An 18579-nucleotide genomic window follows, 5' to 3' on the forward strand; every position below is an offset into this window, starting at 1 on the left:
ACCACACATTTTTTTTTTTCAATGGTTCTTTAGATGGAGGTTTACAGAACAAACTAGTTTCTCATTAAACAGTTAGTACACATACTATTTTATGACATTGGTTAACAACCCCACGACATGTCAGCATTCTCCCTCCTCAACCTTAGGTTCCCTATTACCAGCGTACCTGTCCCCTCTTGCCTTCTAGTCCTTGCCCTGGGCTGGTGTGACCCTTTTGTCTTGTTTTGTTTTATGGGCCTGTCTAATCTTTGGGTGAAGGGTGAACCTCAGGAGTGACTTCATTGCTGAGCTAAAAGGGTATCCAGGGGCCATACTCTCAGAGTTTCTCCAGTCTCTGTCAGGTCAGCGATCTGGTCCTTTTTTTTTTTTTTTTTTTTGAGTTAGAATTTTGTTCCGCATTTTTCTCCAGCTCTGTCCAGGACCATCTGTTGTGATGTTTGTCAGAGCAGTCGGTGGTAGCCAGGCACCTTCTAGTTGTACTGGACTCAGCCTGGTGGAGGCCATGGTAGATGTGGTCCTTTAGTCCTTTAGACTAATCTTTCCTTAGGACCACAGTTTTGAGAAGCACCTTAACGGGTGAAGGGAACCAGTCATGTACAAGTCATTTTTCAAGCCTACTTCCTATAGTGCTATTTCTTCAGTCTTTGTTTATCAACAACAAAATTCAGTTTAAAAATTTTTGTTTTCTGTGTGAAGTCTGGGATGGAGTCACACAATTATTTATGACAAAAAATGGTATGTGTTCCAGGAGAGAATGTGTCACGGTACACAAAGGAGGAGGTAAATGAAACATCTCCAATGTTTATAGACTAGTATATTTCAAGAAGAATCAGCTCAGTCTGAGCTGTTCAAGATACCTGATGCATTTGAACATTTGGCTATAGGCATCTTAGTTATTTGACCTGTCCCAGTCGTTTTCATTGTATATCAAGTTAGGACAGTTAAAAGAGAATGGTGTGTAACACATCATTCCAAGTTTGTTAATGGTTGACTCCTAGAAATTTAAAAGAACGTGCGAAAAGGAGCCACCTTAACGTTTAGAATTCACCTTATTGTGTTTCCCACTGGAATGATCTCAACTTTTCAATATTTATCTGCAAAGCCAAAAACTGATAGAACATCAGTATCTGCTAATGCTTGGATAATTTGTGCCCTTAGAACGGTAAATGTATTTACTAGTAGTCAAGTTGTGATTTTCATTAGCATGGTTAATTTTTTAAATACCTCATCTGTGTTTTCCTTGTTTTTTTTTTTTCCAAATAATCTGTAGTTTATTTGTTTGCACATATGTGCTATTTCTTGCCTGGTTGTTTCCTCTAATACCTCTTCTATAAGCTTCTTTATGATAATATGACTGAAGAGAACTAGATGCCTATAGTGGGAGCATTACTTCATCATTCCTTCCTTTTACATTATAATGTAGTCATCTCAACATGATACTTTTAAAAGTCAATGCTGTGTTTGTGACCTTCATCATCCTATTTCCCATGTTGCCTGGATATTTTATTGACATACTTGTACTTTAAAACTCTTCTGTAGTATCTCTATCCTTTATCAAAATGATATTTGCAAACTTTGATTTTAAGTATAATATAAGCCAAAAAACCAAACCCATTGCCATAGAGTCGATTCTGACTTATAGCAACCCTATAGGACAGAGTAGAACTGCCCCATAGAATTTCCAAAGAGCGCCTGGTGGATTTGAACTGCCGACGTTTTGGTTAGCAGCTGTAGCAGTTAACTACTACACCGCCAGGGTTTCCAAGTATAATATACATAGAGAAAAACACAAATGCCGAAAGTGCACTGCTCAGTGAATTTTCACAGATTAAACACACTCATGTAATCAGCACCTGGATTAAGAAAGAAGATGTTACCAGCACCCTTGTGTTACTGATTTTATTTGCTTCTGTGTTTATGTGTGTGTGTGTGTGGTCTCCCATGTCCTCAAGAACTAGTTCTTCTGTATTTATTTTCTTTCTCTTCTTCTTTTAGGAATTAATGCATTGTCTCTAAATATCACTTCTATAGCTTAATAAATGTGCTGCATGAATAGATAGGCATAATTGTTTTTCAGAATACCATTACTGTTGTTGAAGAGCAATGTAAACTCTTTTTATATTTGTTTTCCTTGTAACCTGCTTAGACATGTCGTGCTGTGATTTTCTTTAATTACTGGTACAAACGTACATAATCATTTAGAGACAGTTGACTTTTTTTTTTTTTAAGTGTGTAAATTCAAGGCTCACAAAAGGTGTGCAGTGAGAGCAATAAACAACTGCAAGTGGACGACTCTGGCCTCCATTGGGAAGGACATCATAGAGGACGAAGACGGCGTACGTTTCTGTTGTCTTCTGGTGTCTTGCCCGTCCTATCTTTGTTTTGTTCTTGTGGAAAGTGTTTGAAGTAATGGTTAAGTGGGAATGTTTATTATTGGGATTAAATGTAGAGTTTTATTTAATTATGACCTTTTATTCAATTCAGTCCTTCATAGCTTTCTTTAGCTTTTAAATTTTGAGGAAGACCTGTTGTGAGTAGGGCTGAGGAGTGGCTCTTCTGCTGGGCTGATGTTGTAGACTCTTATCTCACAAACTCTGAGATAGTCTTTAAGGCTTAGCTAAGGTGTTCACTCCTCAGACTTCGAGGTTTTCTCTCAACAGAGCTCCCAGCCTTCAAATTCTTGCCTCCGTAGCATATTGTATTCGTATACACATGTCTAATAGAGCTTAACGATCACTTTATATCCCTTTATATGTCTTTCTTCTCAGCTAGAGTAGGAATTCTCCAGGGCATAGATTTAGACTTTCATGGCTTTGTATCGTAGTCCCTGCATAGTACAAATGGTTAACATGCTTGGTTGCTAACCAAAAGGTTGGTGGTTCAAGTCCACCCAGTGGTCCCTCGGAAGAAAGCCCCGGCAATCTACTTCCCCCAAATCAGCTATTGAAAACCCTGTGGGGCGCAGTTCTACTCTGACACACATGGGGTAGCTGTGATTTGGAATTGGCTCAGCGGCAACTTTTCTATCTTTCTATCCCTGTGGTGCTCAGAGCGTAATAAGTGCTTAACAAATGTAAATAAATGGATGCCATAAACTCTGAGTCCGTAGAGTCAGAAATAATTAAGTATTTTCACTAGGATAAGAATGAAGAATGATGTCTTTCACAGTCTTTCACTTGCCTGCCCTTTCTCCCTGTCCCCCAGGTAGCCATGCCTCACCAGTGGCTCGAGGGCAACTTGCCCGTGAGCGCCAAATGTGTTGTCTGTGACAAAACATGCGGCAGCGTTCTCCGTCTACAAGACTGGAAATGCCTTTGGTGTAAAGCAATGGTAAGGGTTTTCTAATCATTCTATACTCTTTAATTAGCTTCTTTTCAAAGCTTTTTCATATATGTTGTTTAGAGGCAGAACAAAGAATTTATGGCAGGGCAGGGGTAGCACAGACCCCATAGTTACCTCATCTTCTTTAAAGGCATACTCCAGTCTGGCCACTTTCCCAAATGCCCTTTTTTATAATACTTAGCTCTTCTTATTACATATCCTCTGCCTAAGGGACTCTTCCGGAGCCCTGGTGGTACAGGGGTTAAGAGCTGTGGCTGCTAACCAAAAGTCAGCAGTTCAAATCCACAAGCTGCTCCTTGGAAACCCTGTGGAGCAGTTCTACTCTGTCCTACAGGGTCGCCATGAGTCTGAATCGACTCGACAGCAGTGAGTTTGGTTTTGGTGGTTTAAGGGCTCTTGCACACTTTTATTGTTTTTCATTACACTTCGCCACACTTAAAAAAAATCCATTGCCGTTGAGTCGATTTCAACTCATAGTGACCCTATAACAGAGTAGAACTGCCTCATAGAGTTTCCAAGGAGCACCTGGTGGATTTGAACTGCCAGCCTTTCACTTAGCAGCCATAACACTTAACCACTACGCCACCATGGTGGCTTTGCTATTTTCAAGCCTGTACCACTGCCTCTTATATATATATACAACCCTTCTTTGGAATGCCACCAAATTACATTTTGCTAATGCCCATGTACATTCTCTGACAGATGAAATGCCAGGTTCAGTACTGGTATTTTAAGTGTTCTTAAACTTCCCTGCACGTACAAGGAAGAGGTGAAATGCACGCACAGCATAGCTGGAGCCAGCAGCAAGAAGTGGTCCCGCTCTGCCAGATGACATGAGGACCTGACCTCGTGTCTGAGCGGGGGCAGGTGGAGCAGGAAAGAGGCCGTGTCTAGCACACAGTGTCTAACAGCTAAATTGCCGCGCCGAGTCAGGAGGCAGTGACTGGTGCTGGCCCTGAGAGATGGTGTCCTGCTACAGTAGTGATTACGTTGCAAGTGGAGCTGACTTATTTGGTGTTGTGTTCCATCTTTTAATCTCCTGAAGTTCCTGACCCAAATTTGGAATTCAGCTCCAAATACAAAAAGATAGAAAAACTATTGCTTTAGTAAGTGTGGTATATAGATCAGCAAATGTAAGAGACGTGAGTATGAAGTGTTGATTTCATAATCAATCAGATCGATTCCATGGGCCACAGAGGAGATTAAGTCCTACAACTTTTTAGTCAAATCTGATTGATAATTTGTACTTCCTTTTAATTTTTAAGTCAAACATAAGCCTATTTGCATACTTTTATGTTACTCTTCATCGGTTGCCTATTTTATTGGCCATCAGTATTACCTCTTACCGATTTAATATAATGTATAAACAATACCTCATACCTCTTATTGGAATTTTAGTGCAACCCTAACCCCTGAACTCTCTTATCCCATGCCTTGTTTTAAAGGAGTGGTGCAAGATATTAAGTCTTTGTTCTCCCTTCCCCTTTTGGGAAACAACTGGTGATGTGTGTATTTACTGCTATTTTTATTAACCTGCACATTTATTAAAGTTTATTACTCTACTCTCTGAGAGTCAGCTGTATTTTTCTTTTTAAAGTTAGATGTATGATGGATTATTTTAGAAATGTTTTACGTAGTTGTATTTACCTGAAATATATATGTCTCTACTTCTATTTAGTCAGTAGTTTTTGAACTTTACTGACTTTAGCAGTAGGAATTATTTAGGTTTTTCATTTGCTCACTCTATTCACCCCCAACTTCTAAGAATTTCACTAGTACAATAGCAATAGTATTGCAGAAGAGAGGAGGGGACATTCTGGAACACCTTTTCCCTCTTTTTTCCTGCCAAACTCAAATATCACCTTAGTTATGAAGTCTTTCCTCCCCACCCTGCCTCATCCTGTGCAAGTTAGACGTGCTGGCTGCTGGGCCACCATCACCCTTGTGACATCTTTTTTGGTTTTGCACTTCCTATCCTAGTTCCCGTAGAGTCAGTTCCGACTCATGGCAACCCCATGTATGTCAGAGTAGAACTGTGCTCCATAGGGTTTCCAGTGGCTGGTTTTTCAGAAATAGATTGCACAATCATATATCTATTTAGATATTATTTTGCTTTTAAAATATTAGTTTCTAACAGCAGAATATCTAGTGCCTAAAACATAGTTATCTAGTAGAAAACCCAAAAACTCCATAGTTCCACAACTCATAATTTTTCTACCTGTTGCCTAGTATCTGGATATAATTTTACCTTCTCTAGGAATATAGTGAAGGTACAACTTTATTTTCTGCTTTCCTCACTTAATATTATTACAAATATTTTGTATTGCTCTGATTCTCATTTTTTTTTTATTCCATTTAAAACTATCTGTGCATGCAAGTTTTTCCAAAATCCACTGGCCTTTTAATGATTATAAATCACAATAGGAGACTGTGCAAAACTAGATCATCAGCAGACCAAGAATCACTATTAAATTGCCATTATTTTCCCAAAAGTTTTGATCAGAACAAGTTGAATTAGTAAGACAGCTTCCTAAAAAGACCAGTGAAAATAAAGTAAGTGCTTTAGAAAGGGGCTGCTTTTACTGATAGAAGCATTTCAAGGGCTCTATTTTTTATCTAGGTAAGTATATAAGTATTTTAAGTTGTCTGAGTCCTTCCTTAGTAGTTATCTCTGCTTTTGTTCTCTGTAGCATCGTACATGACTTTGAAAATTTTTTGTTTCTAAGGAGAGTCAACTCATTTACTGAGGGCATAGGATGGGCACTACATTCCAAGATGTTAGACTGAGGGCTGTACTATGATAGGACCTTTTCCTTTTCCTTATAGAACCACAAGTTAGGCTGAGAAAATAGGCATGTATGAGTCAAACTATACATATTAGTATATACATTAGTATAATACATATATATATAAAATAAAGCTATGCATGTATTAGTATAACTGTAATAATAAGAAAATGCCATAAAAGAGGTGTGAACAGAAAATTATAGGACCACTGCAGAGAGAGTGGAAACGTTAAAGATTGTATTTATTTTCATTAAGTTCTATAAGAATTTCATAAGATAGATGTCATCAGTTTGTTCTATGGAGAATGACATTGGGGCATACTGGCTAGCTTCCCTCCCCTCCCTCCCTCCTTCCTTCCCTCCTCCTGTCCCCGTCGCTTCTCTTTCTCTCCACTCGCCTTCACCAGCACTTACTGACTATATACTGCTTGCCTACGACAGTCATGTAAATAGGCTGTAGGGACCAAAATCAAATCCCCATTCCTAAAGTAATTAGTCCATTCTTAGCAGTATTAAATATTGTGCCATTAAAGTAATTTATGAAGTCCTGAACTTTATGATGCAGTTGATCCTCAATTATCAGTTCCTTAAATGGAATTTATAATATAGCAAAACATTAATTTGTTTTTGTGGTTCCTGAAGATTTATTTGTTTGTTATTAGGTACACACTGCCTGCAAAGATTTATACCATCCTGTATGTCCACTTGGCCAGTGTAAAGTATCTGTCATACCTCCAATTGCACTAAACAGCACTGATTCTGATGGTAGGTAATGGTAGTGTAAGTATGTATATGTCTAGTATATTTCATGTGGATGTGTACATTTATTTTCCTAGAATAAATAGAGCTAATTGGTTATTCTGATCAGTTTTTATATAATAACTCTATTTAAATTGCTGAACAGTACAGTTAATTTTTAAAAAAGAGCATTTCTAAATTAAAGTAATGCATGGCTATTAACACAATGATAAAATTATTATGTATAAGACTTAGGGATTTTATATTAATTTCAGCAATGAGATCATTATTCTTCACTGCAATGCGATCTGAGAAGGTTAATTTTTATAAGTTTTTTCCCCTCCATAATTCAGCTGCCCATTAGCGCTGCTATTATTGCAATCTGTGTTTCTCTAATTTTATTATAAGAATTTATATTCCTATAAATTCATTCACTTTTCCCAGAATCTTACATGTTAGCTCTAAGTGCTGGGGAACCTGTTTACAATGGCTGGTTTAGGAACAGCATACTAATAAATAGCTTCCTTCTAAGCAGGAACTGTATTACAAAAGGCTTTTACCATATACTGTTATTAATGTTTTGCATTGATATGGTGCTTTTTGCCTTTCAAACATTTTATATAAATTATGCCAATAGGTATTATAGGTACCTGTGATATATAATTTTTTTTAACCTCTGCTATTTCCAACCCTCCTTACCACATACACACAATTCCTCATATATCAAGGTTTTGTTACTTTAATATAAATTTTAAAATATATTCTCAGGCCTCAGCAAGGAGCAGTTAAAATATTTTATAATATTGAATATAAATCTACAAATTCTTGAAAAATGTGAATTTATAGACCATTTTTTCCTATAACTCAGTGTAGTTAACGCAGGTGGCATATCTCAAATTATCTATGATTAGTACTTTTACCATCTTGGTATGATTTTTCATTAGGGAGCATATTTTAAAAGATAGATTCTCTATTCTTAGTATGTAAATATTAAACATATCCCCATTTGTGGGGTGGGGGGGCAGGGTGGGGTTTGAAGTATAATTTGTTGTTCAAGTAATCAGTAATCTTTATTTTTATTTTCTTTATTCTGAATTGTTCTTAATTATCTGAAAGAAAAAGCTGTACATGTTGACTTTGCCCTGTGTTTTTTTTTCAGGTTTCTGTAGAGCAACCTTTTCCTTCTGTGTTAGTCCTCTACTGGTTTTTGTCAATTCCAAGAGCGGAGACAATCAGGGAGTAAAGTTCCTCCGTCGCTTTAAACAGTTGCTAAATCCGGCTCAGGTGTTTGATTTAATGAACGGAGGTCCTTATTTAGGGTAATTGATGACTGATAAATTCTGTTGGAATGAAAGCTAGCATTAAACAGAAAATGGGTCTGGCGTTTTTTAGCTCATGAACATTACAGATTCATCTTAACATCTCTGTGTTGATTTTCCCACTTCTCCCTTTTCTAAAGCTTTAAGTTGTAACACAGCCTCTTTGATGTTTGTATAACATTCTTATGTCCTGAAAATCCCAAAATTTGTTTAGAAAATGTTCTGGAATATATCCCACATCCAACAATAAACATCAGTTCCTTAGCTTTCAGATAAACTTGTATAATACAAAAATATAAAATAACATTAGAAAATAATTCACACAGGAGTCTACTCTTGGTTTTATATATAATACAGTCAGTTAATTTGACCAGGTCACAAGTCAAAAGCACACTTACTATCCTGAGTCTAAAGGCAGTTTAGTCTTCAAGGATTTCAGACTCATTCTCATTAATGTCAAAGAAATGCTTTTGTTGGCTGCCTTTTTCAGCTTTCAGGCACATTATTTAACTTAGAATTTGGGTGGGAAAACCCTATATAGTATTTTCATTGAAGGAAAATAGGCCTTGAGACACTTTTAATATATTATTAGTATGTCTATGGGTTTTTTTTTTTTTTAGCGGGTATGATTTTTCTTGAAGAGGTGATATTGTGTCATCTAAACCAAGGGCTACAATCTCTGTGATTTACTTAGGCCCACTCAGCTTTTCCCTTGGGTTCCACTGGTGACTTAAGCATGAACAGAGAAGTAGGAAGTGCAAAATTTTAGATGCCAGTGCCTAAAAAGATATATATATTTTTTAATTGTGTTTTATGTGAAAGTTTACACAGCAAATTAGTTTCCCATTGAACAATTTTTATACTGATTGTTCCCTGCCTTTGGTTACAATTTTCGCAGCGTGTCAGCGTTCACGTTATTTCCATTCTGTTTGTTCTGTTTCCATTGATCTAGCTTCCCTTTACCTCCTTGCCTTCACATCTTTGTTTTTGGGTAGATGTTGACTGTTTGGTCTCATATAGTTGATTGTTTAAGGGAGCACAGTACTCATGAGTGATATTGTTTATTTTATGAGCCAATCTTTTTTTTGGCTGAAAGGTGACTTCCAGGAATGGCTTCGGTTCCAAGTTCAAAGGGTATCTTAGGGCAGTAGTCTTGGGCGTTCCTCTGGTCTGAATTGGTCCAGTAGGTCTAGCCTTTTTTAGGAATTTGAGTTGTGTTCTATATTTTTCTTCCTTTCTATCCAGGACCTTCTATTGTGTCGTGGTCAGGACTAGTTTCTTCTTTGAGTCTTTGGTTTCTTCATTCTCTTTTGCTCTACATGAGTAGAGGCCAATAGCTGTATCTTAGATGACCACTCGCCAGCTTTTAAGAGCCCAGATGATACTCACCAAACTAGGGTCTAGAACGTTACCTTTATGAACTATGTTATGCCAATTGACTAAGTAGTTCCATGAGACTGTGGTCCTAAGCCTTTTAACCCAGTCCCGTGAGTTGTTTGGATATGTCTAAGAAGTCTCTGTAACTGTGTCCTTATGTGCTTTATTACGTATATATAGATAAATATTTAGCACACATGAACATGTATGTACATATCCCTACAGATACATCTATGCAAGCAAGTGCATGTACTCACATATGCCATCCTGTACACATATACGCATGCATAGCTACCTATGTAACCATACATGTTATTATTGTTGCAAAATTGTATATTTACAGCATTTACCAAAATTGTCCTTTTTTCTGTGTACTTCTTAGAATGTTCATTTACCCTAGTCAAGTTGTGCAGACTTCACCCATATTTGGTATTGCCTTTCCTACCAAAAATAACAAGTGCCTACTATCTAGAAAGTGACTCCTCCTCCTTTCCCCTCCCATCCCTGGTAACCATCAAAGAACGTTGCTTTCTGTGTATGTATCTATTCTTGACTTTTTATTAAGAGGGGACCATACAGTATTTGTTCTTTTGTGATTGACTTATTTCACTCAACGTAATGGCCTCCAGATTCATCCATATGTTATAAGGTGTTTCGTGGACTCCTCATTATTCTTTAGAGTTGCATAGTATTCCATTGGGTGTATGTACCACAGTTTGTTTATCCACGCATTCACTGACGGGCACTTAGGTTGTTTCCCGCTTTTTGCTATTGTGAATAATGCTGCAGTGAGCATAGTTGTGCAGATGTCTATTTGTGTCATTGCTCTTGTATCTCTTAGATACATCACATAGGACCAGGATTGCTGGATCATAAAGAATTTGTCTTTCTAGCTGTTTGTGGAAGCGCCATACCGTTTTCTATAGGGGTTGTACCATCTTACAATCCCATTAGTAGTGTATAAGAGTTCCAGTCTCCCCACAACATCGCCAGCATCTGTTGTTTTCTGTTTGTTTGATCATTGATATTTTTGCAGGGGTGCATTTTGTGTTTTATAATTTGACACTTTCCTCTGTCTTCTCAATTTCTTTCCTTCAGTCTCTCTCTGTGCCTCCATCCCTTTTGTTCCTTCAGGGTCTTCCTTTCTGTTTTCATTACCTTTTTCTTGCTTAAGTCTCAGGCCTGTCTGGGCATGTGGGCCAACTTCTTTATGCCCAACTTTACTTTGTCCTTCTTTACTTGCATACTCCTTCCCTTTTTCTACCTGGTTCCTGGCATTTCCTCATCTAGCCTTCTCACGTTCATTGTCTCTTCCAATCCTAGATAGCTTTCACTCCTTTTCTGTCCAGTACATCATTTTATAATCCTTCATGCTTCTATCATTTTACATTCTTGATATTTATCTTGCATATTCATCTTCTGAGATTCCAAGGACTTCCTTTTGTAAAACTTCATGAGTTTGTCCCTGTAAAAAATTTTTTTTTTTAGATTTTTGAACAGTACGTGAGGTATACAAAGGTACATTCAGGAGGTGGAATGTGTCAAAAATTGAGATGAGAGAAGATACAAGTAAAAGGATTGGCCTGAGAGAGTAGGAAAAAAGGAGACAGAAAAAGCAAGTTGGGAGGACTGAAAGCAACACATTGGCAAGGCTTGGTGGGTCTCTTTAGGAATAGCCTTGAGTGCCACTCAGTAACATCAGTGCCCTAGGCTGCCAATCCCTGGCTTGTCATGTGCTGTTCTTAAGGAAACAACATATCTTTGTAACAGAAAGAGACAGATTACTACTTTTCCTTCTCTTTCCTGATTTCTGCTTCTGTTTTTGTTTTCTCAGTTTTCACTGTCCTTTTCCTTCTAATTTTATCTCCTTTTCTATTTACAATTCCTTTGTCTTCTTTATCTTTAAGTAGTGGGCTTGAGTTAAAAGCTGCCCTTGAGAGGGAGGGAGAATGAAGAAAACCAAAGACACAAGGGAAAGGGTAGTCCAAAGGATTAACAGGCCACAACTACCACAGCCTCCACCAGACTGAGTCCAGCACAACTAGATGGTGCCCGGTTACCACCACTGACTGCTCTGACAGAGATCACAATAGAGGGCCCTGGAAAGAGCTGGAGAACAATGTAGAACAAAATTCCAACTCACAAAAAAAGACCAGACTTGCTGGCCTGACAGAGACCGGAGAAACCCCAAGACTATGGCCCCCAGGCGCCCTTTTAGCTCAGTACTGAAGTCATTCCTGAGGTTCACCCTTCAGCCAAAGATTAGATAGTCCCATAAAACAAAACGAGACTAAAGGGGCACACTAGCCCAGGAGCAAGGACTGGAGGGCAGGTAGGGACAGGAAAGCTGGTAATAGGGAACCCAAGGTCAAGAAGGGAGAGTGTTGACATGTAGTGGGGTTGGTAACCAATGTCACAAAAACAATATGTGTACTAATTGTTTAATGAGAAGCTAGTTTGTTCTGTAAACCTTTATCCAAATTCCAATAATAATAATAAACTGCTCTTGAATTAATTTTTACAGTATAATATACAAGTAGGGTTTCTCATATTTAATAGGAATATAAATACCAATAATACAGGATAACAAAGAACTGGGGAAAGTGATTTTTATTTATTTATACTAAAATGAAATACGTTTTACTTTCAGTTTAAGATTATTTCAGAAGTTTGACAATTTCCGGATTCTTGTTTGTGGAGGAGATGGAAGTGTGGGTTGGGTTTTGTCAGAAATTGATAAGCTCAACTTGATCAAACAGGCAAGTGCTAATTCTTTTTATTGGTGGTAACATGAATGCCTACTAATATAATTCTTTACCGGGAGGTGCAGAAATGCAATAGACCTCTCCCTCAACTCGTCTGAAGTCTCCTTTGTGCTCTCTTTCAGTGTAAAGTGGGAGTATTGCCTTTGGGTACAGGAAATGACCTTGCTCGGGTCCTTGGCTGGGGCGGTTCGTGTGATGACGACACCCAACTTCCTCAGATCCTGGAGAAGCTGGAACGAGCCAGTACCAAAATGTTGGACAGGTCAGAGCAAACCCTTTCCTAAAAGAGAACTGAAAGTGGCATGCTGGAAACTTTTTTTTTTTTTTTTAATTCATTGTATTTTATGCTACTTTTTTTACAAGTAATATTATTTCTACTTCAGGTTTTAGCATGAATTATTGATGAAGAGAATGTGTGTAAACTGGTTAATTTTTTAATGTGTTTTTTTATTGTGGTAAATACATATGCAACAAAACATTTGCCATTCACATGTACAATTCAGTGACATTGTGTTCATCTGTACAACCATCACCCTATCCACTTTCAGAATTTTCCATCGCTCTTAACAGAAGCTCAGTGTCCCCTAAGCAATGAGTCTACCTTAGCAATGAATCTTCCTAAGCAATGAGTCTCCCTTTTTCTTACTAACTGTGAACCCTACGAAGGCAAAGACCTCCTGGTCTTGTCTCCTGTTTCCTCCATGGGGCCTAGGACAGAGTAGACACTCAGTAAATATTGTTTTGGAGTGAATGAATGAATTAGAACAAAAACTGAGACAGCTGGCCTAACGAATCCATTATTTTAAAAGTGGCAGCCTATGTAGGATAGAGTAGAACTGCCCTGTAAGGTCTCTAAGGAGCACCTGGTAGATTCAAACTGCCAACCTTGTGGTTAGCAGTCGTAGCACTTAACTACTACGCCACCAGGATTTCCATGATTTTTTTTTTTATTTTACTAAAAAAAAAAAAACCCAGTGCCCTTGAGTTGATACAATGTACTAAGTTGATACTCCAGAAAATACTAAGTACTCTTAATTCCTGTTCAAGTCAGAAAGCCAAAATAGTTAATTTGGGGTGGCAAGGGGAGGGTCTCTGACAAGTGTAACAAGTACGGCCTCATCATCTTTTGGTTTCAGAAAAGCTGTGAAGACATATAAATTTTAGAATTGTAAAACTGTCTCTTCTTAATTATACATATTAAGAATGAATTGACCCAACAGAATACTAAGTACTAAAAAGGAGAAATAAACCTTTCCCAGGCCCAGAGAAGTATTAGAAAGATAACTTCATATGAAGGAACTGCCCCTGAGTTTCTGCTCTCCTTGACCAAATGTCTTAACTGCTTTCTGTCTGAATTCCCCATGCATAAAAGAGAAATGACAAAATGTGTCCCCTGAGTGTTATGGAGGAGGTATTTAGAATTTGGGTAAAGGGAACAACAGGACTTAGTAAACAGTGACTGTACCACCACCACACCCCCCCATAAGTGAAAATATTATAAATTTGAGCCAACATGAGTCAACCCAGCTTTGACAGGATTAGCCGTCTGTGGAACTCTTCCCCAGACTACGTAACCAAAATCTCATCAGGGCCACCAATCTAAAATGCAATAATTCTAAGATGAGCCGTAACCTAATTAATTGTAACCTGGCCTGACAGAAAGTAATGTTGTAATGGTTGATTGTTTTCCTGACAGGACAGGACTGCTTAAAAAGAAAGCTGGGCAGCAGAGAATCTGTCTTTGTGTATTCACAACTGCATAGCCCTGTAGTTCAGCATATGCTCCAGTGGGAAGCTGGATTCAGTCTCCCATATTTAAAAGAGCCTACATGTTATTTCCTGGAAAACCATTCAAGTCTGTGCCTACCAAACAGCAAGGGGTACTTTAAATGGTTTCTTCACGGCAAATCTAAATTCTATTCCCAGCGCATCCTAGAAGTGTCGCCAGGCTCCCTCCTCTCCTCCACCCTGCATGCGTGCTTCTCCGTGGGTGTTAGAGAAATTTCCTTCTCCAGCATAGTTAGCCCCCTGCGGTGACACACACACACACACACACACACACACACACACGTATGCTTCACTATTAGAAACATAAGCATATTTTGTTTTCCTCTGTATTATTTTCTAATTCAACGATACTGTTTGTAAAGAAGAATCCCTGGGTGGTGCAAAGAGTTAACGTGCTCAGCTGCAACTCAGATGGGCTGGTGGTTTGAGTCCACCCAGAGGCTCCTTGGAAGAAAGGGTTGGCAGTCTGCTTCCAAAAATCAGCCGTTGAAAACCCTGTGAAGCACAGTTTACTCTGACACACACGGGGTAGCCGTGAGTCGCGCTGACTTGACAGCCCCTGTTTTTTTACTGGTTTATTTGTGAAGAACAGGTAGGAAAAGAAATCTAAATTCCAAATTATATAAGTTTTTTTAATAGGTGTTAATTTACTTGGTCTTCAAAATGACCCTGTGGGGTGACTAAGAAAAGCATTATGACTCTTTTAAAAAGCTGAAAATTGAGGCAGAGACAGTGGGAGTAGGAATGACTAATATTTTTTATCTGCCTGGCACTTCAGGTTGCTTTTCTCTCTACAGCATCTCATTTAATCATCAGTACACTCCTAGAATTACCTGATATTATCATCTCGCTTTTACAGATAAAAAGGCTCAGGAGGGTTTTACATTGTCTAAGTCACATAGCTGGTAACAGGTAGAGCTGGCACTGTAAGCCAGAGCCCAGACTCTAGTCTCAGGATTTCCCCTTTAACATATGTACTCCCCAGAGAGGGCCCTTATCTTCCAGCCTGGTACCAACATGCCCTTGCCCTACTCGTGCTGCAGCTTTGTCCTGTTTTCTTCAGCTCAGCCATTTCCTGTCCGGGGGGAGATTGAGCCTGGAAGGTACAAGGAGCTGGGGTGTATTTCTTTCCCTTCTTTGACTATCCTTTGACCAGAGAAGTGTTTCCAGTTAGAAGGCACTTGATATTTATGTTTCCAATTGTAGTTTTCCCCATTTTGGGTATTTAACAAAGGTTAATTATCTTACTTGCTTGCTTATGTTCTTGTATGTGTTTCCTTCACTAGAATATAAGCTTTGTGAGGGATGTCTTCTTCACCACTGTATCTACAGACCCTGGAATAGTGTCTGTCACTTAGAAGCATTCAATAAATAATTCGTTGCATGGATGAACAAATGGATGAATGAATGGCTTATTGTGCTCAAATACATATTTCTTTGTAGCATTTTCATTTTAAGAGTTGAAGAGTAGTTATGAGTAACTATTCAGTTTACATATTTTAACATATGATCTGTGTCTTTTTGGGATTTTCTAGGAATCAGGATTTTATATGCAAATACTTATTCCCATTAGTCTGAATGAAACACTAGACTCTGTTTAAATAGTGATGCTAATCTTGAACTTTTCCTCTAGGCTCTGTCGCTGGCCTCAGCTGTGATGTGCTGTTCTCAAAATGCACGTGTCGTGGGATTGCGTTTATTATATTATGCTTTGTGTCTTTGTAAAATTTTTATTCATATCCTATTACTCTATAATAATGACACAGTTGTTCTTCCCAATTTTGAAATTATTATTTTGGATAGAAGACATGAAATCCTAAACTGATTGCTTTTCTCTAACTGCAGATGATTCATGTGTTTGGTTTGAAATCCGTATTTACAGTGAACTGAAATAAATGTGCATCAGTGAAGTATTCAGATTACATCTGTTGATGTTTTCTGCCTAACCCCATGCTTTCTGTCTGTCTTAATTTAAGAAGGGGTATTTAGCTAATGTTTGTTTCATGTTTATGTTAGCTGGTTTGGTAAGAGTAGTTGTTACATGGAGTGTGATTTGTTTTTTATAGGCAGTATGCATTTATTTAATCAAAAACATTGTTTCAGAAACCCTGGTGGTGTAAAGGTTAAGTGCTATGGCTGCTAACCAGAGGGTTGGCAGTTTGAATCCAGTAGATGCTCCTTGGAAACTCTGTGGGGCAGTTCCAACCCATTAATAACCTGTGTAATCTAGTTAGTAAATTACAAGGAGCATTGTTTTTAAAAAGTGAAATAGAAAAGCCAGAGTGCACTGCTCCTGTGGCTTTTCTTTCTGTGGGTCATGGTCTTAACAAACTTGGAAACCACTGATCAGAGACATGGTAAGACATGGAAACCCTGAATTATAGATTCAGTATTTTATGAGGTTCCCAAAATTGCATCTCTCCCATCATTTTTGGTGGTTTAAGATAAGATTAAATCATAGTTGATGAATACATGCATATAAATATATATATGTTTAATCGGGGCCCTGGTGGCATAGTGATTAAGAGCTCAGCTGCTAACCAAAAGATTGGCAGTTTGAATCCACCAGCCACTCCTTGGAATCCTTATGGGACAGTTCTACTCTGTCCTACAGGGTCACTATGAGTATATATGTGTGTAATGTAAAAAGAGAACTAATATTTTGCCCTACCTTCTTAGGCTTTATGGCAATCCACCTTGTACGGAAGAGAAATAAAACTGGTCTCTCTGAAGAGTATTTCCTTTCTTTGCGTTTTTAGGAGATGTAATTTAATTTTTCTGATTTTAACTGTAAATGTAAATGTGCAGCTTTTAGTGTGTAGACCAGAAGATCAATAAAGTGGATTTGTGGTCAATACAATATTGTGTGTGACTTTGGGGTTTCTGGCTTCCCCTATTTTTTTTCATGTAAAATTCCTTTTCCATATGTGGTCTGCCTTTTTTTAGACCAAATAATTTTCTTCCCTCCAGGTGGAGTATAATGACATATGAACTCAAATTGCCAACAAAAGCTCCTCTACTTCCTGGACCTCCAGGACAATCTGCAGGATTTTATGTAAGAACCTGTCATCTATTAATCATGCGAAATGAGGGTATATTGAAAAATAAGAAAACTTACTGATAAATTTTATTTATATTATTTTGGGTATGATCAACTCCTTCTAGTCCTCTCCCCAAAGAATCCTCCAGATCTAGCTTAGAGCCCTTGCTTGACCACCCACACTGGGAGTGTTAGGCAAGTCCCTCGCCTTCATGTGCCTTCGTTACGTCTCTGTACAGTAAGGCTCCAATGTTGTAAGGATCAAATGAGCTGAGGAATGTGTGCAAAGCACCAGGCATGTGAATTCCCTTTCTCCTGCTCTTGATGTTATTAGTTGCCACCAGCTTTGACTGTGGTGACCTTATATGGGGCAAAACAAAGCTCTGCCAGATCCTGTGCTATCTTCACGATCATTGGTGTGCTGGAGTCCGTTGGTGAAGCCACTGGGTATTTTTGTTGTCTTCCAAACCAGGGGGCTCATCTTCCAGCACTGTATTGGACAGTATATGGGGTTGTCATCCATAGGGTTTTCATTTTCAGAAGTAGATCACCAGACCTTTCTTCTTTGTCTTAGTCTGGAAACTCCACTGAAACCTATCCACTATGTGTGATGCTGCTGATATTTGAAATACCAGTGGCATAGCTTCCAGCGTCATAGTAACATGCACACCACGACAGTACCACAAACTGAGAGATAGGTGGTAGCCTGCCCTGGATAGTTTCCTTTGAATATTCTGCCTACCTGCATCCTCTTTACCAGCAATGCTCCAAGGAAGGCTACCTGTCACAGAGCCAACTGATAACAGCTTCTTGTTGGCCTTTACTCATCTTCTGCTTTGGCTAAGAACACTGATTATTAGGTGCAGCCAGCTCCCTTAAACAGTCTCCAAGCACACCAAGACTGTGACCAGAATATTCTGTGGTTTCTCTCTTACCACTCTGTCTGCACTTTGGATCAGGACAGGTCTCTAGGTGAAGACTGTTGATCAAGGAAGAAAGAGCTCACTTCATTCCCTGCCTGCTGCCAACCATAAATGACTCAAGTTTTTTAGACCTTTTAAAAGATTCAGCATTCTGATTAAACCTCAAAGCCTTTGGAGATTTAAAACAGAACCTAATTTTCTAAGAATTAGTCTCTGACTCATTAAGACCATTTGATCTATGATAGCTTATTTTTCCCTCTAGGGAAAGTCATCTGTTATTTTGCAGTTGAAATCTTTGTATTGTCATTAAGAAAATGATGATCTTGTCAAGACTAAGGAAAAGAATGATAACTAGAAAAATGGGACTATTCCACAAAGACACTAATTATATGTGTGTATATATTTTTTTTATATATATATACATATTTTTTTTTTTTTTACTTTTTTTTCTGATATCAAAGTAGAAAAACCTTCTAAAAAATTTGGAAAATACAAAATTTC

The 18579-nt window shown here is 38.2% G+C and overlaps 1 protein-coding gene across 5 annotated transcripts in view; it reads left to right on the top strand.

Annotated features, from left to right (window-relative positions):
- DGKH (diacylglycerol kinase eta) overlaps positions 1 to 18579 on the top strand; it is a 228295-nt gene that overhangs the window by 151391 nt on the left and 58325 nt on the right. For 2 of the 5 annotated variants that reach the window (XM_064270074.1, XM_064270076.1), the window contains 7 exons: positions 2230 to 2336; positions 3205 to 3330; positions 6791 to 6893; positions 8026 to 8185; positions 12213 to 12321; positions 12450 to 12589; positions 17086 to 17170. In XM_064270074.1, the coding sequence (XP_064126144.1) occupies positions 2230 to 2336; positions 3205 to 3330; positions 6791 to 6893; positions 8026 to 8185; positions 12213 to 12321; positions 12450 to 12589; positions 17086 to 17170 (830 nt within the window). The remainder of the gene's footprint in view (positions 1 to 2229; positions 2337 to 3204; positions 3331 to 6790; positions 6894 to 8025; positions 8186 to 12212; positions 12322 to 12449; positions 12590 to 17085; positions 17171 to 18579) is intronic. The other 3 variants (XM_064270077.1, XM_064270078.1, XM_064270075.1) reach the window with 2 other exon arrangements.

This window comes from Loxodonta africana, chromosome 17, assembly GCF_030014295.1.
Source record: "Loxodonta africana isolate mLoxAfr1 chromosome 17, mLoxAfr1.hap2, whole genome shotgun sequence".
Lineage (NCBI taxonomy): Eukaryota > Metazoa > Chordata > Mammalia > Proboscidea > Elephantidae > Loxodonta > Loxodonta africana.